The 26317-nt window shown below is 42.6% G+C and overlaps 2 protein-coding genes across 4 annotated transcripts in view; one reads left to right on the top strand and one right to left on the bottom strand.

Annotated features, from left to right (window-relative positions):
• Positions 1-26317, bottom strand: part of LOC128700711 (uncharacterized) — a 74113-nt gene that overhangs the window by 43881 nt on the left and 3915 nt on the right. The window lies entirely within an intron of this gene.
• The window catches only part of LOC128700712 (cystinosin), a 16929-nt gene continuing 3002 nt past the window's right edge, over positions 12391-26317 (top strand). Inside the window, exons 1-10 of one of the 3 annotated variants that reach the window (XM_053794055.2) lie at positions 12391-12779; positions 14116-14215; positions 14516-14695; positions 17900-18046; positions 19898-19997; positions 20450-20569; positions 21198-21374; positions 21848-21965; positions 24067-24169; positions 25858-26317. The exon at positions 25858-26317 is cut by the window's right edge and continues 3002 nt beyond it. In XM_053794055.2, the coding sequence (XP_053650030.2) occupies positions 12674-12779; positions 14116-14215; positions 14516-14695; positions 17900-18046; positions 19898-19997; positions 20450-20569; positions 21198-21374; positions 21848-21965; positions 24067-24169; positions 25858-25957 (1251 nt within the window). In that variant the 5' untranslated portion in view covers positions 12391-12673 and the 3' untranslated portion in view covers positions 25958-26317. Of the gene's footprint in view, positions 12780-13743; positions 13838-14115; positions 14216-14515; positions 14696-17899; positions 18047-19897; positions 19998-20449; positions 20570-21197; positions 21375-21847; positions 21966-24066; positions 24174-25857 lie in introns of those variants that run through there. The other 2 variants (XM_053794056.2, XM_053794057.2) reach the window with 2 other exon arrangements.

The raw sequence follows: 26317 nt of genomic DNA, 5'->3' as shown, positions 1-26317 counted from the left end.
TGGTGAGAACTACAATCTGATAAAAATATAGTAAGTGGCCTTAACTTTAATGAAGGTCAGTGAAGGCTGAGGCTCCATCTACCGTGCAACTCGAAATTTCTATTTTCTTTTTAGAAATACAAAGTTGATACTTAACATTCCATCATAATGAAAAATAACAACATAGTACGAACAATTCTATCCAGATACCTTTTATGTATGTCAAAGACCACCAATGAAAAGTAACTGATTTTTTTTTTGGGGGGGGGGTTATCCTAGGTAATTTATATTATGTGTGATAATTGTATTTATGTGATAAAGGAATAACAGGAAAAGTTGGTAGATGGATCTAAAACTTCCTAACAAATAGAACACAAAGAGGGATCCTCTCCAAGATACCATACTACGTGCCGCAAAATGCCCTTTTCACACTATACCACTCACTTATTTATCCATACCTCACCTATGCTATTTGTGCTTGGGGATCAACTGCAGCAACACACCTAAAGCCAATAATAACCCAACAAAAAGCTGCAGTAAGAATAATCACTAAATCCCATCCCTGGCAGCACACCCCCCCACTCTTCAAAGATCTAAACTTACTCCCAGTTCAGTACATCCACACTTACTACTGTGCAATCTATATCTACAGGGCCTTAAACTCTAATATCAACCTTGACCTAAAACGCTTTCTTGATAGTTGTGACAGAACCCACAGGCATAACACCAGAAACAAACATCTCTACGACATTCCCAGTGTCCGACTAAACCTTTACAAAAATTCAATGTATGTCAAAGGCCCTAAAATCTGGAATACCCTACCTGAGAACTCTAGAACTGCAGACACATTCATCACCTTCAAAACTACCATTAGAAAACATCTTATCTCCTTGATACACCCCGTCAACTAACTACACGAATACCACCTGGTGGTTCACACTTACACTCGCTCACTCATTTGACCATAAACAGAAATATTAATCTCAGTCTTAAAATAATGAATCCTGTGATACTCCAATACTGAAACTATATACTGTGCCAAAACAAAAGCATTCACATTGCTAAACTCACAAACTAGTATTTAGTCACTTAGCCATAATACCAACTTACCTCATAATTTGTAATATTTTACAATTAAGAATAAAACTAAGTATGCCCGAAATGCCTAGCCATGCTAAGCGTTCTAGTGGTACACTCTGTAATCGCAATTTTACTACATGTAAACCAAACAATAACCAAATTTCTGTAAACTCAGCATTGTAATCCTTATAGAGAATAAACTTTGAATTTGAATTTGAATTTTTGAATTTGAATAATAGTAAACAGAGTAAAGTCTGAGGCAGCTACGGTGAAAAGATTTGTTCCACAAGGCACAGTACTTGCTCCCATCCTATTCCTTATCCTCCTTTCTGACATAGACAGAGATGTAAGCCATAGCTCCGTATCTTCCTTTGCGGATGCCACCCTAATTGCCATGACAGTGTCCTCCAACGAAGACACTGCAAGACTCCAGGAGGACATCAACCAAATCTTTCAATGGGCCGCAGAAAACAATATGAAGTTCAATGAAGAGAAGTTTTAACTACTCAGATATGGAAAAACTTGAGGAAATTATAAGTGTATCAGGGAATACAACAAATTCTAACCATACAATAGAGCGAAAAAGTAATGTGAAGGACCTGGGAGTCATGATGTCAGAGGATCTCGTCTTCAAAACCACATTATTATTATGATTTATTATTATTATTATTATTATTATAATCAGAAAGTTCTAAACCGACAAGGGTCATACAGCGCTGCTTCAAAGACCACAACAATGTTTACCTGGAGAGTTCCGGGGGTCAACGCCCCCGCGGCCCGGTCTGTGACCAGGCCTCCTGGTGGATCAGAGCCTGATCAACCAGGCTGTTACTCCTGGCTGCACGCAATCCAACGTCCGAGCCACAGCCCAGCTGGTCAGGTACCGACTTTAGGTGCTTGTCCAGTGCCAGCTTGAAGACTGCCAGGGGTCTATTGGTAATCCCCCTTATGTATGCTGGGAGGCAGTTGAACAGTCTCGGGCCCCTGACACTTACCGTATTGTCTCTTAACGTGCTAGTGACACCCCTGCTTTTCATTGGGGGGATGTTGCATCGTCTGCCAAGTCTTTTGCTTTCGTTGTGAGTGATTTTCGTGTGCAAGTTCGGTACTAGTCCCTCTAGGATTTTCCAGGTGTATATAATCATGTATCTCTCCCGCCTGCGTTCCAGGGAATACAGGTTCAGGAACTTTAAGCGCTCCCAGTAAATGAGGTGTTTTATCTCCGTTATGCGCGCTGTGAAGGTTCTCTGTACATTTTCTAGGTCAGCAATTTCACCTGCCTTGAAAGGTGCTGTTAGTGTGCAACAACATTCCAGCCTAAATAGAACAAGCGACCTGAAGAGTGTCATGGGCTTGGCATCCCTAGTTTTGAAGGTTCTCATTATCCATCCTGTCATTTTTCTAGCAGCTGCGATTGATATAATGTTATGGTCCTTGAAGGCGAGATCCTCCGACATGATCACTCCCAGGTATTTGACGTTGGTTTTTCGCTGTATTTTATAGCCGGAATTTGTTTTGTACTCTGATGAAGTTTTGATTTCCTCGTGTTTACCATATCGGAGTAATTGAAATTTCCCATAAGATAAGATAAGATTTCGTTCGGATTTTTAACCCCGGAGGGTTAGCCACCCAGGATAACCCAAGAAAGTCAGTGCGTCATCGAGGACTGTCTAACTTATTTCCATTGGGGTCCTTAATCTTGTCCCCCAGGATGCGACCCACACCAGTCGACTAACACCCAGGTACCTATTTGCTGCTAGGTGAACAGGACAATAGGTGTAAGGAAACGTGTCGAACTGTTTCCACCCGCCGGGAATCGAATCCGGGCCCTCCGTGTGTGAAGCGGGAGCTTTAGCCACCAGGCCACTGGGCCACCCATTGAAAGATTTTGTTGATGTCCGCCTGGAGCCTTGCAGTGTCTACAATGGAAGACACTGTCATGCAAATTCGGGTGTCATCTGCAAAGGAAGACACAGTGCTTTGGCTGACATCCTTGTCTGTCAGATATGAGGATGAGAAACATGATAGGAGCGAGTATTGTGCCTTGTGGAACAGAGCTTTTCACCGTAGCCGCCTCAGACTTTACCCTGTTGAATACTACTCTGTGTTCTGTTTGTGAGGAAATTATAGATCCATCTACCAACTTTTCCTGTTATTCCTTTAGCACGCATTTTGTGCGCTATTACGCCATGGTCACACTTGTCGAAGGCTTTTGCAAAGTCTGTATATATTACATCTGTATTCTTTTTGTCTTCTAGTGTATCTAGGACCTTGTAGTGATCCAATAGTTGAGACAGACAGGAGCGACCTGTTCTAAACCCATGTTGCCCTGGGTTGTGTAACTGATGGGTTTCTAGTTGGGTGGCGATCTTGCCCCTTAGGACCCTTTCAAAGCTTTTTATGATATGGGATGTTAGTGCTATCGGTCTGTAGCTCTTTCCTATTGCTTTACTGCCCCCTTTGTGGAGTGGGGCTATGTCTGTTGTTTTTAGTAGCTGTGGGACGACCCCCGTGTCCATGCTCCCTCTCCATAGGATGGTAAAAGCTCGTGATAGGGGCTTCTTGCATCTGCTAGAAAAATGAAAGAATGGACAATGAGAACCTTCAAAACTAGGGACTCAAAGGCCATGACGAATCTCTTCAAATCGCTTGTTCTCTCTAGGCTGGAATACTGCTGTACACTAACTGCCCCCTTCAAGGCAGGCGAAATTGCTGACCTGGTGAGTGTACAAAGAACTTTCACACCACACATAAGTACAACAAGGCACCTAAATTACTGGGAACGGCTGAATTGTATTCCCTGGAATTTGTATTCCCTGGAATGCAGGCGAGAGCGATACATAATAATATATACTTGGAAAATCCTAGAGGGATTAGTACCAAACTGGCACACGAAAATCACTTCCAATGAAAGCAAAAGATTCGGTAGGCAATGCAAAATTTCCCCAATGAAAAGCTGGGGCACCACAAGTACACTGAGAGACAACACAATAAGTGTCAGGGACCCAAGACTGTTCAACTGCCTCCCAGCATACATAAGGGGGATTACAAGTAGATCCCTGGCTGTCTTCAAGAAGGCACTGGACAGGCACCTAAAGTCAGTACCTGACCAGCCGGGCTGTGGTTCGTACATCAGTTTGCATGCGGCCAACAGTAACAGACTGGTTGATCAGATCTTGATCCACCATGAGGCCTGATCTCAGACCGGGCCGCGGAACGGCTGACCCCGCAAAACCCTCTCCAGGTATGTGTACCTGTACCTAAATTAACTTACTGTGGCACGTTCGAAACAGTAGGAATGAATATTAACTGGAGTACGCAAAAGAATCTGCTTGTAATATATTCAATGCATTTAAAATATACATAACATAAATAATAATGCTTTTATTACATTTCATATAATTTTAAACTTTTACAGTAGTTTTACGTAGTAAATTATGTACAGTTTAAAGTTAATTATGTCAAATTTTACTTATTCAAAACATTTTTAAGGCTCAGTAACATTGTGAAAAATATATATACATACGTTGAAAAAAAAAAGAAAAAAGATCAATGACAATAAAAAACCAGAGAGTCCTGTTTATGACCAACTTGTGATACACATCAGTGACCCGTGGCCTGGTAGGCAACGCTCTCGCCTTACACAGGGTCCTTGGTTCAATCCTGGGCCGGGTAGAAACACTAGGCGTGTTTGCTTACACCTGCTGTCCCCGTTCACCTAGCAGTAAGTAGGTACCTGAGTGTTAGTCGACTGGTGTGGGTCGCATCCTGGGGGACAAGCTTGAAGGACCCCAATGAAAATAAGACATACAGTCCTGGATGACACACTGACGTTTTGGATTATCCTGGGTGGCTAACCAACCCTCCAGCTGTATAGCCCTTGTGGCTTAGCGCTTCTTTTTGATTATAATAATAATAACCAACCCTCCGTGGTTAAAAATTCGAACAAAATCTTATCTTAACACCTATTTAATCCTCACATGCTCCACTAAGATATGCTGCCACCTGGAGTATACCTGGACGGTGTTCCGAGGGTCAACGTCCCCGCGGTCCGGTCCATGATCAGGCCTCGCGATGGATCAGGGCCTGATCAACCAGGCTGTTACTGCTGGCCGCACGCAAACCGACGTACGAACCACAGCCTGGCTAATCAGGTACTGACTTAGGTGCCTGTCCAACTCCCTCTTGAAGACAGCCAGGAGTCTATTGGTAATCTCCCTTATGTATGCTAGGAGGCAGTTCAACACTTATTGCATTGTCTCTTAAGCGTACTCAAGGCGCCCCTGTTTTTTATTGAAACAGATTTGGGACTAGTCCTTCTAAGATTTTCCAAGTGTATATTATCATGTATCTTTCTCACCTGCGTTCCAAGGAGTATAAGTCAAGGGTCTTCAACCGTTCCCAGTAATTTAGGTGTTGTATTGTACTTATACGTATAGTGAACGTTCTCTGTATATTCTCCAGGTCTGCATTTTCGCCTGCCTTGAAAGTGGCTGTTAGTGACTCACGAAATCGTAATGACACGATTGCAAACAAACCATACCACGGGCGGGATTTGAACCCGCGGTCAGAGAGCCTCAAAACTCCAATGGCTAACGCGACGTTAGTTAGTTTAATATGTTTATTATGCACCCCATACCCATCCTGTGGGCGGTAGTCAAAAGATTACAGAGGTACATAATTGGTCCAGGGACTGGACTCCAAAGTTTTGATAACTGAGCAAGTTACAGAGGTAATGAACTCACAATTTACAAAGGTAATGAACTCACAATTTACAAAGGTAATGAACTCACAATTTACAAAGGTAATGAATTCCAGGTAGGTCTGGTCACAATCATGACAAGTTACAAAGGTATTTACAGATTACAGAGGTACGTAATGGGTCCAGGGACTGAGCCCCCAAAGTTTTGATAGCTGAACTAGGTACAAAGGTAATGAGCTCACAAGTTACAAAGGTAATGAATACTGTAAGAATGGTTACTTACGTTTATACATGGCTACAATCATGAACAAATTATAGTGTAATGAGCAATTCACACTTCCACACCCGGTCACAACTGTAATGAGTTATTGGTGCAAATATTGATTGTTGAGACACATACACATACACATACACACACACACACACACACACACACACACACACACACACACACACACACACACACACACACACACACACACACACATCATAGCAGTCACAGAAACAAAACTCGCTGAGACAATAACAGACACAATCTTCCCAACAGGATATCAGATCCTGAGGAAAGATAGAAGGAGTAGAGGGGGAGGAGGGGTTGCACTGCTCATAAAACACCGATGGAGATTTGAGGAAATGGAAGGCATGGACATGATTGGAGAAAGAGACTACATTGTAGGTACAATTCAGTCCGGAGAACATAAAGTAGTCATTGGAGTGATGTATAACCCACCACAGAACTGCAGGAGGCCAAGAGAGGAGTACGAAGAAAACAACAGGGTGATGGTGGACACACTGGCTGAGGTGGCAAGAAGAGCTCACTCGAGCAGAGCAAAGTTACTGGTAATGGGCGATTTCAACCACAGGGAGATCGACTGGGAAAACCTGGAGCCACATGGGGGTCCCGAAACATGGAGAGCCAAGATGATGGATGTGGTACTTGAAAACCTCATGCATCAACATGCCAGGGACACAACCAGAGAGAGAGGGGAGGATGAGCCAGCAAGACTGGATCTTGTGTTCACCCTGAGCAGTTCAGACATTGAGGACATCACTTACGAGAGGCCCCTTGGAGCTAGCGATCATGTGGTTCTGAGTTTTGACTATATAGTAGAGTTACAAGTGGAGAAGGTAACAGGAACTGAAGGGGACAGGCCAAACTATAAAAGGGGGGACTACACAGGTATGAGAAACTTCCTGCAGGAGGTTCAGTGGGACAGAGAAATGGTAGGAAAATCAGTAAACGAGATGATGGAATATGTGGCAACAAAGTGCAAGGAGGCAGAGGAAAGTTTTGTTCCCAAGGGAAACAGAAATAATAGGAAGACCAAAACGAGTCCTTGGTTTACCCGAAGGTGTAGGGAGGCAAAAACTAAGTGCAACAGAGAATGGAAAAGGTACAGGAGGCATAGGACCCAGGGAAACAAGGAGATTAGTAGAAGAGCCAGAAACGAGTATGCACAGATAAGGAGGGAGGCCCAGCGACAGTATGAAAACGACATAGCATCGAAAGTCAAATCTGACCCGAAACTGCTGTATAGCCACATTAGGAGGAAGACAACAGTCAAGGACCAGGTGATAAGGCTGAGGAAAGAAGGTGGAGAACTCACAAGAAACGATCAAGAGGTATGTGAGGAGCTCAACACGAGATTTAAGGAAGTATTTACAGTAGAGACAGGAAGGACTCTGGGGGGACAGACCAGATGGGGACACCAGCAAGGAATACACAAACAAGTGTTGGACGACATACATACAGATGAGGAGGAGGTGAAGAAACTGCTAAGGGACATCGATACCTCAAAGGCAATGGGACCGGACAACATCTCCCCATGGGTCCTTAGAGAGGGAGCAGATATGTTGTGCGTGCCACTTACCACAATCTTCAACACATCCCTGGAAACTGGGCAACTACCTGAGGTATGGAAGACGGCAAATGTAGTTCCCATTTTTAAAAAAGGAGACAGAAAAGAGGCACTAAACTATAGACCTGTGTCATTGACGTGTATAGTATGCAAAATTATGGAGAAGATTATCAGGAGGAGAGTGGTGGAGCACCTGGAACGGAACAGGAGTATAAATGCCAACCAGCACGGATTCACGGAAGGCAAATCCTGTGTCACAAACCTTCTGGAGTTTTATGATAAAATAACAGAAGTAAGACAAGAGAGAGAGGGATGGGTTGATTGCATCTTCTTGGACTGCAAGAAGGCCTTTGACACAGTTCCTCACAAGAGATTAGTGCAGAAGCTAGAGCATCAGGCACATATAACAGGAAGGGCACTGCAATGGATCAGAGAATACCTGACAGGGAGGCAACAACGAGTCATGGTACGTAATGATGTATCACAGTGGGCACCTGTGACGAGCGGGGTCCCACAGGGGTCGGTCCTAGGACCAGTGCTATTTTTGGTATATGTGAACGACATGACGGAAGGGTTAGACTCAGAAGTGTCCCTGTTTGCAGATGATGTGAAGTTAATGAGGAGAATTAAATCTGATGAGGACCAGGCCGGACTTCAAAGAGACCTGGACAGACTGGACACCTGGTCCAGCAAATGGCTTCTCGAAGTTAATCCTGCCAAATGCAAAGTCATGAAGATAGGGGAAGGGCACAGAAGACCACAGACAGAGTATAGGCTAGGTGGCCAAAGACTGCAAACCTCACTCAAGGAGAAAGATCTTGGGGTGAATATAACACCGAGCATGTCTCCGGAAGCACACATCAATCAGATAACTGCTGCAGCATATGGGCGCCTGGCAAACCTGAGAACAGCATTCCAATACCTTAGTAAGGAATCATTCAAGACACTGTACACCGTGTATGTCAGGCCCATACTGGAGTATGCAGCACCTGTTTGGAACCCGCACTTGATAAAGCACGTCAAGAAACTAGAGAAAGTACCAAGGTTTGCGACAAGGTTAGTTCCAGAGCTAAGGGGAATGTCCTATGAAGAAAGTTTAAGGGAAATCGGCCTGACGACAGTGGAGGACAGGAGGGTCAGGGGAGACATGATAACGACATATACTGCGTGGAATAGACAAGGTGGACAAAGACAGGATGTTCCAGGAAGGGGACACAGAAACGAGAGGCCACAATTGGAAGTTGAAGACACAAATGAGTCAGAGAGATAGTAGGAAGTATTTCTTCAGTCATAGAGTTGTAAGGCAGTGGAATAGCCTAGAAAATGACGTAGTGGAGGCAGGAACCATACACAGTTTTAAGACGAGGTTTGATAAAGCTCATGGAGCGGGGAGAGAGAGGGCCTAGTAGCAACCGGTGAAGAGGCGGGGCCAGGAGCTAGGACTCGACCCCTGCAACCACAAATAGGTGAGTACAAATAGGTGAGTACACACACTGTCACTGACACTGACTGACACACACAGCTCAAGGGAATGTCGTACGAGGAAAGGTTAAGGGAAATCGGACTGACGACACTGGAGGACAGAAGGGTCAGGGGAGACATGATAACGACATACAAGATACTGCGGGGAATAGACACAGTGGACAAAGATAGGATGTTCCAGAGAGGGGACACAGGGACAAGGGGTCACAACTGGAAGCTGAAGACTCAGACGAGTCACAGGGACGTTAGGAAGTATTTCTTCAGTCATAGAGTTGTCAGCAAGTGGAATAGCCTAGCAAGTGAAGTAGTGGAGGCAGGAACCATACATAGTTTACGCGACGGCCTGGAGTTTTGAGACTGTCTGACCGCGGGTTCAAATCCCGCCCGTGGTATGGTTTGGCTGTTAGTGTACAGCTTTATTCCAACTTAGAGAGAACAAACTATTTGAAGAGAATCAGCATTGGCTTCGCATCCCTAGTTTTGAAGGTGCTCATTATTCATCCTATCATTTTCCTAGCAGATGTGGTATAGATACATTTTTATGATCTTTGAAAGTGATATTTTCTGACATCACTTCCAGGTCTTTCACATTAGTTTTTCACCCTGCTATATGGTTAGAACTTGTTTAATATTCCGATCCAGTTTTCTAGTGTGTATGCCAGGATGGCATCCACTCTAGAAATTCCCCCAAAATCCAGTGACGACCGATGGGAAAGGAACACTTATTCTTCCATATTCTGGAACAATGTGAAGCTGAAGCAAAAGAATGGAGACTTGTATACTGCCAAACCGAGGCGCAAAAAATCTTGAAACAGAAAAGAAGGGCCTACTAGTAGAAGTAAGAATGTAATCACTTCACTACGAGGCAGTGTAGCAAACCTACTAGGTAGGTCCCTCTCAAATCCAACTTTTCTCACTCGTAACTAGTGGTCAGGTAATAAAGTTGTCGAAGATTTCTTCTGTACCCCAATGGAAATAAGTCACTCTGTCTGACTTTTTTGGGTTATCCTAGGTTCTCTACACATATACTGCTATGTATAATAATCTATGTAACTATTTGTGTATACCTGAATAAACTTACTTGCAGTGCTGCGCCTTACTTTTGACAGTATCTAAGTCTCCATTCTGTTGCTGCAATTTCACATCATCCCAGACTATGGAGCAGAACTCTTCTTCAAGCTGAACACTTCAACACTACGTCTTCGAGGGTGATAGACCGATTACATCGTCTTTTCATCTCTACTGCCTACTCTGTATTCGACTGAATACAGAGGAATAAAGATACCAAAAAAGTGTGCATGTTTCTTAGTAATCAACTTCGTCGGTATTGTATACCATTATCATATTCATATGGTGGCCCGGTGGCCTGGTGGCTAAAGCTCCCGCTTCACACACTGAGGGTCCGGGTTCGATTCCCGGCGGGTGGAAACATTTCGACACGTTTCCTTACACCTGTTGTCCTGTTCACCTAGCAGCAAATAGGTACCTGGGTGTTAGTCGACTGGTGTGGGTCGCATCCTGGGGGACAAGATTAAGGACCCCAATGGAAATAAGTTAGACAGTCCTCGATGACGCACTGACTTTCTTGGGTTATCCTGGGTGGCTAACCCTCCGGGGTTAAAAATCCGAACGAAATCTTATCTTATCTGACCTGATCTTTATCTCCCTTTACGTCTTCTCTTTCCCTTTATTTTCTCTGCCTTTTTCTTCTGCCTATGAGTTTTCTCTCTGGGTTTTGTCCTACCCTCGTGGGCCATTTGCTCACCTGTAGTGCTGCTTTTTCTCTCTCGTTCTTAGACTACCTGTAGTTTTGTTTTATTTACATTCCACTCTCTGACTCTTGTGTCACTACCATTACTTTCAAATTGCCACTAATGCACTACTTACTACTGCTTTTCTGTCGCGCTTAATGGCCCTAGTAAGACCGAAACGTCATAAGTTTCATTCTCCTATGTGCGGGTTGTATATCATAAGATATAGGCTACACATAAATTATTTAGACTGGCAAACAGACAAAAAATAATCATTTGCAAATAAATATTATCTATATATGATAAGCTGAGAGATATTCTGAAATTCGGCACAACAACAAAAAGCTCAATATTCTCTCCCATCTTTTTTCTCATCCTCATATCTGACAGAGACAGAGATGTAAGCTATAGTATCGTGTCTTCTTTTGCTGAAGATACTAAAATTTTATGAGAGTGTCATTCACTGAGGACACTGCAGATCTCCAAGCGGATATAAACTAATTCTTCAAATGGGCCTCAGAAAGCTATATACGTTCACTGAGGACAAATTGTAATTACATCGCTAAGGAAAACTTGAGGAAATAAAAACTGAATTGGAGTATGCAACAAATTCTAACCACACAATAGAGCGAAAAACTAATGCGAAGGACTTGGGAGTAATAATGCCAGAAAAATCTTACTTTCAAAGATCACAACAATGTTTCTATTACATCTGGTAAGAAAATGATGCGATAGAAAATGAAAACCTTCAAATCAAGGGATGCCAAGCCAAGGATGATTATCTTTAAATCACTTGTTTTCTCTAGGCTGAAATACTTCTGTACACTAACGGACCTTCTCAAGGCAGGCGAAACTGCAGATCTGGAGAACATACAGAGAACTTTCACTGCACATACAACTACAATAAAGCACCTCAATTACTGTGACCGTTTGAAGTCCCTTGACCTGTTTTCCTTGGAACGCAGGCGAGAAAGATACGTCATAATTTACACTTGGAAAATCCTAGAGGGACTAGTCCCAAATCTGCATACGGAAATCACTCCCTACGAAAGCAAAAGACTCGGCTGGCGGTGCAATATCATCGAATGAAAAGCAGGGGGTGCCATGAGTACACTAAGAGATAACACAATAAGTATCAGGGGCCAAAGACTTCAAATACTTCATAGAATACATAAGGGGTATTACCAAAAGACCCCTAGCTGTCTTCAAGGAGAAGCTGGACAGACTAAGTCAGTACCTGACCAACCAGGCTGTAGATCGTTCGTTGGATTGCGTGCGGCCAGTAGTAGCTGCCTGGTTGATCTGGTCCTGATCCGCCTCAGGGCTTGGTCATGGAGAGGGCCGCGGGGGCGTTGACCCCCGCAACACCCTCCAGGTATAATCTTGGAAATATTGTAACCATGACGTGCTTAATTAATAAAAGTGGTTTCTAGTGAGACACTTGACAAGTCCTATCTTACTTTTTTGATCTATGTCCACGTGACAGATCATATCTCCTTGATTAAAGTCTGATAAGACCCGAAATGTCTTGTACATAAGAGACGGGAATGGTACTGTGAGTGCTGTTGCTTCATGGTACCCACGGGACTCCCTTCAGTTTTCATTTGTCCCTTACTGTTGTTCAGTATTCGTATAACAACCGAAATTTGTCCCTTACTTGTGCTCAATATTAGCCATAACAAAATCGTGTAAATCAGGCCCATAAATAATGCCTGTGTGATAGATGAGCGTTGTATATTTAAAATATATGGCTTTATAACTTCATAATAAAAATATAGGGAATTACAAGGAGTCGTTCAGAGGAAGCTTGATTTAGAGCAATGTTGGGCAAACAAGGCTGGTCCAAAACTGCCCTTCTGAGAGCTGATGCTGGTCTCATCCTCCTGCTGTTGCTGCTGCTGATAGCTTCTCCCATGTCTTCTGCGGGTAAGACTGTAACAACACTCAAGTTTTGTTCTGTTTATCACCGTATAACATTTGAAGGGATACATCAATGAGTAACGTAGTAACACAAGACTGGATAGATGGTGAGCATTCAGTAATGGAACTCCGCTGATTATATCATTAAGACCCTTACGGTTGGTTTGTTAGGATTAAAGTCTAGAAATTAGTTGCCCTCTTCTTCCTTGGATCAAACTTGGTAACTTCCCATTCCTCAGACGATGTGTGACTTACGGATTTAGTGCTTTCCCATGATTATAATAATTCCGTAGGAGTGTTTTATACTTTAAACTGTTATTTTGGAGTCTTGCATTATCATTATCATTATTTGGGGGATGGTGGTGAATATAGGGGCGGGGGCTCTAGACCTCTGCTGGTGCCGCTACTGAATCCAAGAAAATGGAGGGCAGTTTAGTCTCCTTTTATTTAAAGACCTTCAGCTCACACACTGAGGTCCAGGGATCGATCCCTGGTACGGCTGGAAAACATAAAGACGTGCTTCCTTAAGACACCCGCTGTCCACGTTTAATTATCAGTAAAACAGGTACCTGGGTGTTAGTCGACTGGTGTGGGTCGCATCCTGGGACAAAATTTATTTAATTTGCCCGAAATGCTCTGCATAACAAGGGGCTTTCTGTATAGTAGTATGTCATTGATGTCAGCTAGGCCTGTATACCTTGTACATGTACTTGTAGAAATAAAGATCATTATTACTACTAATAATATCAGGTAACCAAGTTTGACCATGGGCGGCGTGTAACTCACAGAGAACTAATACAATAAACATTTACATATTATTTTGTTCCTCCTTGCCTTCTGCCTTCAACAATCCCACACTAGCGGTGCATGAAGTCTTTTGACGAAGTAATCGAAAATTGATTTCTATTTTTTTATGATAATCGTAATGACCTTTATCTGCGCCTTTCCTCATATGATAAACAGCAATGTCTGAAAGCGTTTGATAATGGTGTGTACACGAATTGTTTTCATGGGTACAGAGATACGGGACAAGGCCGGGCCAACAAGTCCATACCGTGCACAAGGTGAGTGTTAGTAAGAGAAGAATATTCCCATTATTATTATTTAACCAAGGAGGGTTATTAACCCTAGATAACCCAACACAGCCAAGTATGTAGCAGCATATTTTCATTTGGGTTCTCTCTTAGAATGCAATCGACAATAACGGAGGAATACAGGTGACCCAGGTGCAAGGAGACTTACCCATGCCTCTGTTCTGCATGGGTATTAGATCCAGGTCTTTTTAGTTGTTAGCGTAACGTTCCACTATTGAACTATGCATCGCCCTCATCTTCCTTGCCAGGTTTTCAGTCTGTGACCGAAGGCAACGCCTCCCTCACCATCTCCCCTCACGAGGTGGACCTAACAGTGGGTGATGTCTACACCTTTAATCTCACTCTCAGGTAACTATACTTCTAAATGAATCCTTTAATCATCTCATGTGATAACTCTGCATCTTCTGAGCCTTGATACTCTCAACTTTATCTTTTCAGTGACACTCGTTTCACCTTCTTTCTTATCGCTTAATGTTTCACACTTGTCTAAGTGTCGTACCATCATCTGCTTTAGTTTTAAATTCCTGTAAATTTGTTTTAGTTTGTAATTATTCGAAATCATCCATTGTAACTGAAGGACAATAAATGTGTAAAGTCCCTCGGTAGTTAGGAAAATTCTCAAGTGCAATTGTTACGTTGGTGTTACAGCGAAGAGTTCACAGGATGTGTCATCGTGACCTTCAACCTGACCAAGGATGTGGGTGACCTTCCGCTGTCCCTGGAGCTATGTGACGGCTCCCCCGGGGACTGGTGGCCCCTTAACCTCACCACCACCAACAACGGCAAGGCCACACTCACTGCTGAGGCTTTCCCGAAGGGACTGGTAGAGTAAGCTCATCGTTCTTTATCGTCCCTCCTCACCATATTATCAATCTACTATTATGATTTTGTACTACTTTATGCTGCCTCTCTCTCTCTTCCTGTCTACCCAAAATAGTTTTTTACCGCTCTATCTTACCCGAACCCTTCCCATTTACATTCTTGTCATCATTCTTCTGGTATAAAAAAAAAACTTGGGGGAGACTACAAAAGTCACCTATATTTTTTAGTCTTCTCCATACAAACTCTCATTTCTCTCCTCACATACCACCTCCCAACACCTCTCAAATAATCTACACATTAGAGAAGAAATTTTAGACAACGTTTCGGTCCGTCCTGAACAATTATCATGCTAAATTACAGCTGGATAGAAACAAAGATTTTCTCCAATGTGTGGGAAAGTACTCCAGTGGATCAAAGAGTATTTTAGGGGAAGGAAGCAAAGAGTGACTGTCAGGAAGAGACATCAAACTGAGGAAGAATAAATAGCGGAGTTCCGCAAGAATCGGTATTAGGACCAGTACTGTTTTTGGTTTATGTGAGTAACATTTCATGTGAGACTGATTCAGATATATCCCTGCTTGATGATGATGTAAAACTAATGAGAATAAAAACAGACGATGGAAAGGAAGGACTCCGAAGGGATTTGTACAAATTGCCAAGAGTGGTCAGATAAGTGGTTGCTTTAATTCATCTCCAGGCAAGATTGGGGAAGGAGCAAGAAGACCGGAAATGAGGTATAGACTAGGGGGACAGAAGCTGCATATTTCACTCGAAGATAAAGACCTAGAGGTGAGCATAGTGCCCAATATTACACCAGAAGCTCAAACCAGCCGAATAACCTCTGCAGCCAATGCTCGTCTGGCAACCGTAACTGTAACGTTCAGGAATCTCAACAGTCATTCCAGTTCCTTTATACAACATACGTTAGAGCCATCATGAAGTGTGCAGCGCCAGAATGAACCCGCACCTGGAAAAAAAACACGTTAAGAAACTGGAGAAAGTATAGAAGAATGCAACATGGCTTGTTACTGAATGAAGGGGCATCAGCTAACGGAATTAGACCTAATGACACTGGAGGACAGAAGAGCCTGGGAGGACATGATAACATACAAAATACTCAGGAGAATTGATAAGGTAGACATGAATAGGCTGTTTGAGAAAAGAGAAACGGGAACTCGGGGACATCGCTTGAAGTTAGCCACAGATGAGCTACAGGGATGTTAGCAAGTATTTCTTCAGTCTCAGAGTGGTCGGGAAGTGGAACATTCTTGATAAAGAAGTGGTGGAGATAGGCTCCATACATAGTTTTAAAAGCAGGTACGATAGGGTTCACGAGGTTAAAAGGGAGTGAATATGAAGACTGACAATTAAAGAGGCAGGACCAGGATCTGAGAATCGACCCCTGCAACAACAAATAGGTGTGCGCACGCGCACGCACGCACACACGTTTGCAGTAAGACTGGTTCCGGAGCTAACGGGTATGTCTTATGAGGAGAGGTTTAGGGAAGTCAACCTGATGACACTAGAGGATAGGAGGGAAAGCGGGAGGGGGGAAGGAGTGACATGATAACAACGTATAAAATATCGAGAGGAACTGACAAGGTGGAGAGGGCTAGAATGTTTCAGAGATGGGACACAAGAACAAGGGGGCCACAACTGGAAACTGAAAACTCAGATGAGCCATAGGGATGTTAGGAAGTAGGTTGTCAGTGTCAGGGTAGTAGGAAAGAGGAATGAACTGGATGTTGAAGTGGTGGAGGCGAACTCCATATACAACGCTGTTACAAAATGTCTTAAACGTGCTCTTATCTAAGTCTCGAGAAGCTTGCTGCTGTGGGGAATTCTGAAGGGTTTTCTCTCCACGATGACTCACATGACTCAACCTTAACCTATCTCAGGCTATCACTTCAGATTGTTATTTTTGGTCACTTGAACCCTGTCACACCATCGAGTGTGGGGACCGTGTCTGGAAGATCTACATTTTTCTTGGGTTGAATGGTTGCGACGGCCCAAAGGCCACATGAACACTACCACCGAATAATCTAAGAGTTTTATTCACGGAAAAGACGTATAAACTATAGAGAGGAAAACATTTACGTAAACTGCACGTATCGGGAAGACAAATTACAGTTCTTTTCCCGCTTTTAAAACTTGTGTGGATATGTAATTAATAGGAAGGTAGATACAGAATTTACACTTAAACTGCTACTAGTACATATATACTACCACTATGCCCTGCATGGTCCATGATCAACTAATCGTCTTAGGTGGTTCACAAGCTTAACTTCAGAGTTCAATAATCAGCTATATTTTTTAGCATTTATCACTCAAGAGGACAGGCTGTTCCAGTGTTTTGTAAGAGAAAATAAAACTTATAACACTATTGGTGTTGCGCCTCTTGCCCCGGATTTTTTCTCATATTTTATTAAATAGTTTTGCACCTTAAATAGGCCCTATGCTATAGAATCTTAAAAGTTTAAATGAGATCTCAAGTCTCATTCATTGTTAAAATATAGGATCACTTCACCTTTTTTTTTGTGGATGAGATGCTTAGTGAAGATACTTCAGCCAGTCGTGGCTCAATCTATGATCACATAATTATAAAAATCTATCTCGATTCGATCACATTTATGTCCGGGTGTTGTGCGTGCATGTGTTTTTTTTTTAACGTACCATGAACAACTGTATAAAAAATAATTTTCAGCGTGGATTTTTTAGTTTAAATTTACTGCCAAACTTTTGAGTACCTATCTAGATAAAACTGCCTTCTATTCTAACATTTACCATTCCCAAATACCCTCACTCTTCTTGATGAATGTATCTTAATCTTGTGCTCCCACTCCATTTTCATGCAGATTATCTGTATTGAACTAACCTCTATCTCTGTTCATGTTATCCTAGAGATGTGTTCTAATACGTCACTCTTCACATATGGCTTAGTTTTTCGTTTATTCCCATGACTGTCTTCAACATGTTGCAGTAAATCATATAATAACAAATCATCTTCCTTTATCTTTCACTATGGTAGGAAGTATGAAGGTTAACTTTAAACACGAATTCAAATGTAAATACAGCAGACCCATGGGGGTCTGAGATTTATTACAAAGGTATATTAATAGTCAAGAGGCAGAACTAGGCGCTGAAGGTCAATCCTAATAAATACTGCCTAGGTAAGTGCACAAATCTATTTGACCGCTCTCTTCCCTCCAGGACGAGGGCCACGGAAGCCTTTGCTTTGGTGTCGGTGATGACTAACCCGAACATCAACGTGGCGAGTAACGTACTGGGCTGGATCTATACCATCGCCTGGGATATCTCCTTCCTCCCGCAAATCATTCACATCTGGCGTCGGAGGAGGTTTGTGACTCAATTTTTTTTTTTATGGTCATCAAAATTTAATGCAAAATACCGTGATTTACGTAACACTTTACAGTGTTAGAGTATGGACTACATTTACTTAAAGTGACCTATGCTGTATACGATAATTATAGTTTTCGTTTTCATTTTTACTAATATGTTCTTGCTCTTCCAATATATCTGAAATTTATCTTATCATAGATACGATAAATTTCAAAGGAATTAGATTCCTCTTAATTCCAGTAAGGTCTTGTTAACCCTAAGAAGTTCAAGTAATACTGAACTTTGCTTGTGTAGGTTAGTTTGTTAGGGTCCTAAGAAGCAAGATCACCACCCATCTAGAAACCCATCAGTTACACAACCCAGGGCAACATGGGTTTAGAACAGGTCGCTCCTGTCTGTCTCAACTACTGGATCACTACGACAAGGTCCTAAATGCACTAGAAGGAATGCAGATGTAATATATACAGACTTTGCAAAAGCCTTCGACAAGTGTGACCATGGCGTAATAGCGCACAAAATACGCGCTAAAGGAATAACAGGAAAAGTCGGTCGATGGATCTATAATTTCCTAACTAACAGAACACAGAGAGTAGTCGTCAACAGAGTAAAGTCCGAGGCAGCTACGGTGAAAAGCTCTGTTCCACAAGGCACAGTACTAGCTCCCATCTTGTTCCTCATCCTCATATCCGACATAGACAAGGATGTCAGCCACAGCACCGTGTCTTCCTTTGCAGATGACACCCGAATCTGCATGACAGTGTCTTCCATTGCAGACACTGCAAGGCTCCAGGCGGACATCAACCAAATCTTTCAGTGGGCTGCAGAAAACAATATGAAGTTCAACGATGAGAAATTTCAATTACTCAGATATGGTAAACATGAGGAAATTAAATCTTCATCAGAGTACAAAACAAATTCTGGCCACAAAATAGAGCGAAACACCAACGTCAAAGACCTGGGAGTGATTATGTCGGAGGATCTCACCTTCAAGGACCATAACATTGTATCAATCGCATCTGCTAGAAAAATGACAGGATGGATAATGAGAACCTTCAAAACTAGGGAGGCCAAGCCCATGATGACACTCTTCAGGTCACTTGTTCTATCTAGGCTGGAATATTGCTGCACTCTAACAGCACCTTTCAAGGCAGGTGAACTTTCAAGGCAGAGAACTTTCACGGCGCGCATAACGGAGATAAAACACCTCAATTACTGGAAGCGCTTGAGGTTTCTAAACCTGTATTCCCTGGAACGCAGATACATGATTATATACACCTGGAAAATCCTAAAGGGACTAGTACCGAACTTGCACACGAAAATCATTCACTACGAAAGCAAAAGACTTGGCAGGCGATGCACCATCCCCCCAATGAAAAGCAGGGGTGTCACTAGCACGTTAAGAGACCATACAATAAGAGACTGTTCAACTGCCTCCCAGCACACATAAGAAGGATTACCAACAGACCCCTGGCAGTCTTCAAGCTGGCACTGGACAAGCACCTAAAGTCAGTTCCTGATCAGCCGGGCTGTGGCTCGTACGTTGGTTTGCGTGCAGCCAGCAGCAACAGCCTGGTTGATCAGGCGCTGATCCACCAGGAGGCTTGGTCACAGACCGGGCCGCGGGGGCGTTGACCCCCGAAACTCTCTCCAGGTAAACTCCAGGTAAACAGCGCATGGGAAATGAAAGGTAATAAGGTTTTACCTGATGAAGGTAAGGGTAACTCCAATTCTTTGGATGAAGAGATCTTGGCCAGCATCAAGGCACCCACCCTCCTTCCTTGAAAGGTTGAATTTTTTCATAATGATATAAGACATGTGCTTGATGAGTCTCGTTCGTATTTGTTGCAGCGTGGAGGGCTTCAGTTTTGACTTCATCACCTTCAACTTCATTGGGTTCTTCTCTTACTTCATCTTCAACATGGGACTCTACTGGATCCATGCCATTAAGGTGAGGAACAAGAGGCCAACACTTGTGTAGCCCTTGGACACAGTTAGTTTAGTATTTTTATTATGCACACCATACTCATCCTGTGGGCGGTAGTCAGAAGATTACAGAGGTACATAATGGGTCCAGGGACTGGGCTGCAAAGTTTTGATAGCTGAACAAGTTACAAAGGTAATCAACCATTCACACCTCGGATACATACATGTAAGAATGGCCAGCTACTCGCTCCTCCAGCATAAACTATCTACAGTTACTCAATTCCTTGAACCAAAGGCCGTTCACCGGCATCAAAGCAAGGGAGGGGGAGGGGTCTACAATGAGAATTAGGCGATATTTAGCGCACTGCGTAAAGCACATATACAACAGTCGCAAATCCAAATTACATGTAGTACACTGTCAAGTGTGGGCACAGATATAGCATGGGTATACTACATGTAGTACACTGCCTTCCCCAGGAGGAGTACTTTATCCGGCACCCCAGCAGTGTACTACACGTCAGACTCAATGATGTGATCTTTCCACTGTACGCTCTGCTATGTACTGCTATCGAGATTGTTCAGTGCTTCTTCTATCATGTAAGTAGCTATCACAGGACCAGACTTTACCCCTGTCTCTCTTTGTTTTTCATGGATGGTGGAATTTATTATAAAAATCATGTACTGGAAATTGGAGAACCGATAAAAGGCTACGCAAATAATATAGATTATTATAAAATATTAAAAAAATATAGAAATATTATTATTAGTCAGAATTAAGCGCTAAACCCACAAGGGTCATACAGCATATAGAAACTGCCATTGATAAACGTTCATATAAATGAATTCTTAAGAAACACATGTTTCTCTCGTAATGTATTTAATTACTATTAGATATATGGGTGAGGAAATGTCTAGAAAGAAGTTCACAACAAATGTTAAGACTTTTAACTAACAAATACTAATTCAAAACTCTTGCAATAATAAACCACCTGGAGAACTATGATTAATCAAAATTTCTGCTAATTAAGATAATATAACAGTCACAAAAATTACACAGGAATAAAACTGATAGATGACGTTTACTTGGATTTCAGAAGTTTTCGAGAGAGTTTCCTATAAAAAGACGAAAAGAAGTGCCTCGTGTGTTGTGTTGTTGTTTTGGGTAGTGTAGTGTATAGTGTAGTGTAGTGTACTAACACCCTGGGTTTGTATGTGGTGAAACAAGAGAGCACCGGGTCAGCGGGTGTCCACGCCGTGCATGGTCATCTCTGGAGTGTTGGTGTTAAGTGCAGTGGTTGGGTGCGTGCTGGTGCCTACCGTTGACTCCCTCCTCTGGCTCGATCTCCTCTACTGGCTCTCATACATCAAGCTTATTATCACCTGCATCAAGTACATTCCCCAGGTGGGTTCTCACAGCCTCAGGCGAGTGTCACACCCCAGGTCAATCTTACAGCTTCAGGTAAGTTCCCTAAGGTCAAATATATTCCTGTGAACCCGGTGCGGATAATGGCTAGGTGAGTCCATCTCTTATATTAATTTCACAATACTAGACGAGTCTCGTAGTGTAAAGTGAAAACCTTAGGGCCAGGTGAGTACAGGAGAGCTTCAGCTTACCAGCCAAGTTATCTCACTTATAAACTGGGCACTTACGAACAACTCGATCGTAAGTCAATAAAAAAAAAATCGCATCTCATTTGTAAGTTAGGACTTCCTGTTTAGGGAATTAGGTGTCATGGAACTCCCCATCGTTTAACGTAATTATTCCTCCTCCCTGAACGTGCCTTTTATATACAAGTATTTCGCTCTTCCTCACTGACATGTCTCTGTCACAGAATCTCACTCTGCGTGTCTCTCATTCGTGTCTGCCTCACACAGCTGTATGAGAACTACCGCCGTCAGAGCACCTCCGGCTGGAACATCTGGCAAGTTATCCTTGACTTCATTGGTGGAACTTTCAGCCTGTTGCAGATGTTCCTACTGGCTGGTAACTATGGTACGTGAACCTCTCATTGTTTACTCCTTTATTCCCCTTTACTATCTCACCTCTTCCTCCACCCTCCCGACCACAAATCTTCCTTACCCTCCTCCTCACATTGTATAATATGTATTTTTTTTAAAGGGTGGACGGGTAAGCCTGTGAAGGCCTCTGTCAGATGACCAACAACTCCAGTGGAGGATCATCATATGACTAAGACCCACTTCAAGAAACACTTGTCCTATATCCTGACAACTCTTACTTAACTTAACCTAATTTCCTCCTCCTTTCCCCTCCCCATCACACCCCTTCCTCCTTCCTTTCCTTCCCATCTCACCCCTTCCGCTTTCCCCTCTCCATCAACTAAGTCCTATTAAGTTTGCCTATTATCTCCTTTCCCTCAGAGAGACCAGCTTCTACAAGTAGGAGGCTAGACGCAAGTTCCAGAGGAAGCTTTTCCTGGGACACACTTTTACTGTGTACAGCTTTTATCTAAAGTTCGACACAGAGCGAAACGTTGTCCCAATAAAAGTTTGTTTCTGCAAGTTGTGCCTTTGGGTTTATATAGGTGGGCAAAATACCCTTTCATCCATAGTCTATGAGTCTGGGATGAGTAGCATGCAATGGGTCAGTGTGGTAAGAATCCCACTCTTTATACCTTGAGGATATTTCGAGTCATCCTTCCCGCGGCCCTGTCCATGACCAGGCCTCGCGGTGGATCAAGGTCTGATCAACCAGGCTGTTACTGCTGACCGACGAACAAACTACAGCCAGGTTGGTCGGGACTAAGGTGCCTGTCCAGCTCCCCTTTGAAGACAGGGTTCTATTGGTGATTTCCCTTATGTATGCTGGGAGGCAATTGAACAGTCTTGGGCCCCTGTTGCTTCTTAGCGTACTCATGGCTCCCCTGGTTTTCATTAAGAGGATGCTGCACCAGCTGCCGAGTCTTTTGCTTTCATAGGGAGTGATTTCCGTGTGCAGATTTGGGATTAGTCCCCTTAAAATTTTCAAAGTGTAAATATACATACACACACATGCAGCAGGCATGTGAGAGCGTGTTAGATACGAGTGAATGGAGACGAATGGTTTTTGGGACCTGACGAGCTGTTGGAGTGTGAGCAGGGTAATATTTTGTGAAGGGATTCAGGGAAACCGGTTAGCTGGACTCGAGTCCTGGAGGTGGGAAGTACAATGCCTGCACTTCAAAGGAGGGGTCTGGGATATTTACTGTTTGGAGTGACATCTAGACTGTCATATCTGGGCACCTCTGCAAAGACAGTGATTGTGTGAATGATGGTGAACCTTCTCAGCGGACCGCCTTTACTGGAATGCAACACTCCCCCCGTGGTTGTTTTGAATCTTGTATCACTTGGTTTGCAATATTTGATATATATATATATATATATATATATATATATATATATATATATATATATATATATATATATATATATATATATATATATATATATATGCAGGACAAGCCCCCGTGGCTTGTCCTTCATAGTTAAGATCGCCCGTCTGCGATTGTTTGCATAATATATAATATATAATATATATATAATATATATATATATATATATATATATATATATATATATATATATATATATATATATATATATATATATATATATATATATATTATTTTATAGTTGTGCGTACTGTCTACATGTGCTTTCTATGAATAACTGATCCTTATAAGAACAACCTGACAATCGGCCGGATTTACTGGCAAACAAACGAGAAAAAATCTCATTCCTGTCAAAAAATACTGTAAGTACAGTACCCAGATGACAGAGACGTGTATATCACTAGGTGATCAAGTGCTAAATGATGTGAGTGGTCCTGCAATGTGACCAAGCAATTCCGACTAAATGGACATTTGCGCCCTAGTACATCTCCACGCCCTCCAATATTCGTCCCTTGATATAGTTCATATTAGGGACACAGACATTATTGCTTCTGAGGAATTTTCACCATATCGTGGTCGTAAACCAGGCTGTAGAAATTACAATTTCATTCAGGAGAGAGCGAAAAAATTATCTCATTAAACACCATCGCCTCGAGTTTCGAAGCGATATTTACCTGCTACAGTGCACCCTCTTGTATTCTTCAGATGACTGGCGATCTGTGCTGGCAGACCCAACTAAGCTGGGACTGGGATTACTCTCAATTTTCTTCGACACCTTATTCATTATACAGCACTACTGTCTCTACAAGTAAGTCTCTTGCATATCTACAGGCGAATCTCACGCGTGCCTGCAGGTAAGTCTCAGGCATGTCTACACTCAACAGGAATCTAGAAGCGGGTTATATTCAAAATAATGAAGCGCTAAATCCGTGTTGGTCATACACAGTTATCGGAGTCGAAATCATAGTATATACTAGGTAGTTCATCATTTTTTTTTTTAAATATGTTGCTCAGTGTGGTAAGCCAGCGGATGATGCTTCAACAGTTAGGAGTCTTTAATTGATAGACCTGTGTCAGTAGACTTGTCTGTTTCCTGACGAATAAACCAGCAGCAGCAGCATTTTATATCCCTAAATGTTGTTCAGGAACCACTGTCGCTCACTACATTTAAAATTACTGCCACTGAATTTTCGTTACTGTTTAGTTTGTCCTTGATTTCACAAGCGTATGCACAATGATGCATGTAATCCTTTGGGCATTTTTTGTAGCTGTTGTGAAGGCAGTTGCATCAGTGACGACAGATACTGTATTTCATTACTGGTTATAATGTTTGTCTAGAGGTAAGCGTTTGGGGTCTTTGAAACTTTAAGGGGTTGTAAAACTTATGGGGAAGGGAAAGTAATCTGGTTTGATCCAAGGAAAGTGAGGATGGATCCTCTTCTTTGTATTAGGCACCCTTCACCAGTATCAGGGCCAAAGAAACTTTGCCTGGCTCAGTTAAACTATTAGACAATACCTGTTTGTTTCCTTTCTCCCACTTTGCTGTCGAAGATTGAGACACTTATGCAACATATGGGAATCTTTATTGAGGAAACATTCCGTCACACAGTGGCTTCATCAGTCCAATACAAATCAGAAGGGTGTAAGGAGAGGAGTAGTTTGAGGTAATCAGTCCCTCAGCCTGGAGTCGATGTTTAGTCCATCAATCTTGTAGAAAGTACAGCATAGGGCCGTAGACGTGGCTTATATACTGTAGTCAGGTGAGGCGAAGCAGGAGGCGGGTTCATAGTGGTACCATCCACTAGTCAATTAGGTCTTCATCCAAAGGTTGGACAAGGTTGAAGAATTCTTTGTATCAAGATCCCACGCAACAAACTCCAGGCTGAGGGACTGATTACCTCAAACTCCTCTCCTTACACCCTTCTGATTTGTATTGGACTGATGAAGCCACTGTGTGGCGAAACGTTTCCTCAATAAAGATTCCCATATGTTGCACAAGTGTCTCAATCTTCAACTTGTAGGTTTTTTAAACCATTTATGACACTTTGCTGTCGTTTATGTAAATTTAGTAACAAGAATCGTTTGCCCCATTGCTTTACTAGTGATAACAAACATGAATCATAAATTAATAGTAAAAAAATATTGAGATGCCAAAGTAAATAACATTCCGAGCTGGAGTATACCTGGAGAGGGTTTCGGGGGTCAACGCCCCCGAAACCCTCCATGATCCACTCGGTGGATCAGGATCTGATCAATTAGGCTATTAATGCTGGCCGCACGCAACCCGACGTACGAACCACAGCCCGGCTGGCCAGGTACTGACTTCAGGTGCCTGCTGGGAGATAGGTGAACAGTTTGGGCCCCTGACACTTATTGTGTTGGAAAACCTTCCAAAATTAACATGACCTATACAGGTCTAGAATAGAATTGTCTTACTATTCCATGCTCTTGATAATAAAAATTTAGTTTTGTACTGCAAGATCCAACACTTTTCAGAAATGTGGATGAGAGGAAGAAGTCGACAACGTCACTCGAGTTAGTGATAAAGGACGCTGACAATGCTTTAAGTGATACTGATGTTACACTCCACCTCTAGCCCACACAAGTACCCATCATACATGAGCCATCATGCTACACGGGATTGACCATCATTATATTATTCAAGGCGACGCGCTAAACTCGTAGATGCTAGATAGCCCCTGAAGAATGGGAAGTAATCAGTGTTAATCCCAGAGAAGGGAAGCTCCAAGACCCATTCACCAGCGTCAAGACACCCACCTGAAGGAATTGAGTGGAGACGAATGGTCGTTGGTAAGCTATATACCGTTGGTGTTAGCATTATAAAATCTATTAAGGGATTTAAGTAAGACGGACTTTGTTTTCGAGGTGAAAAGTAGTGATGGTTGTCATTGGATTATGTCTATGCCCTTGTGAAAAGACAGCCGGGAAACTAGTA

Source organism: Cherax quadricarinatus, chromosome 56 (genome assembly GCF_038502225.1).
Source record: "Cherax quadricarinatus isolate ZL_2023a chromosome 56, ASM3850222v1, whole genome shotgun sequence".
Classification (NCBI taxonomy): domain Eukaryota; kingdom Metazoa; phylum Arthropoda; class Malacostraca; order Decapoda; family Parastacidae; genus Cherax; species Cherax quadricarinatus.
The sequence above is the reverse complement of the archived record's forward strand: the minus strand, read 5'-3'. Positions and strand labels throughout refer to the sequence as shown.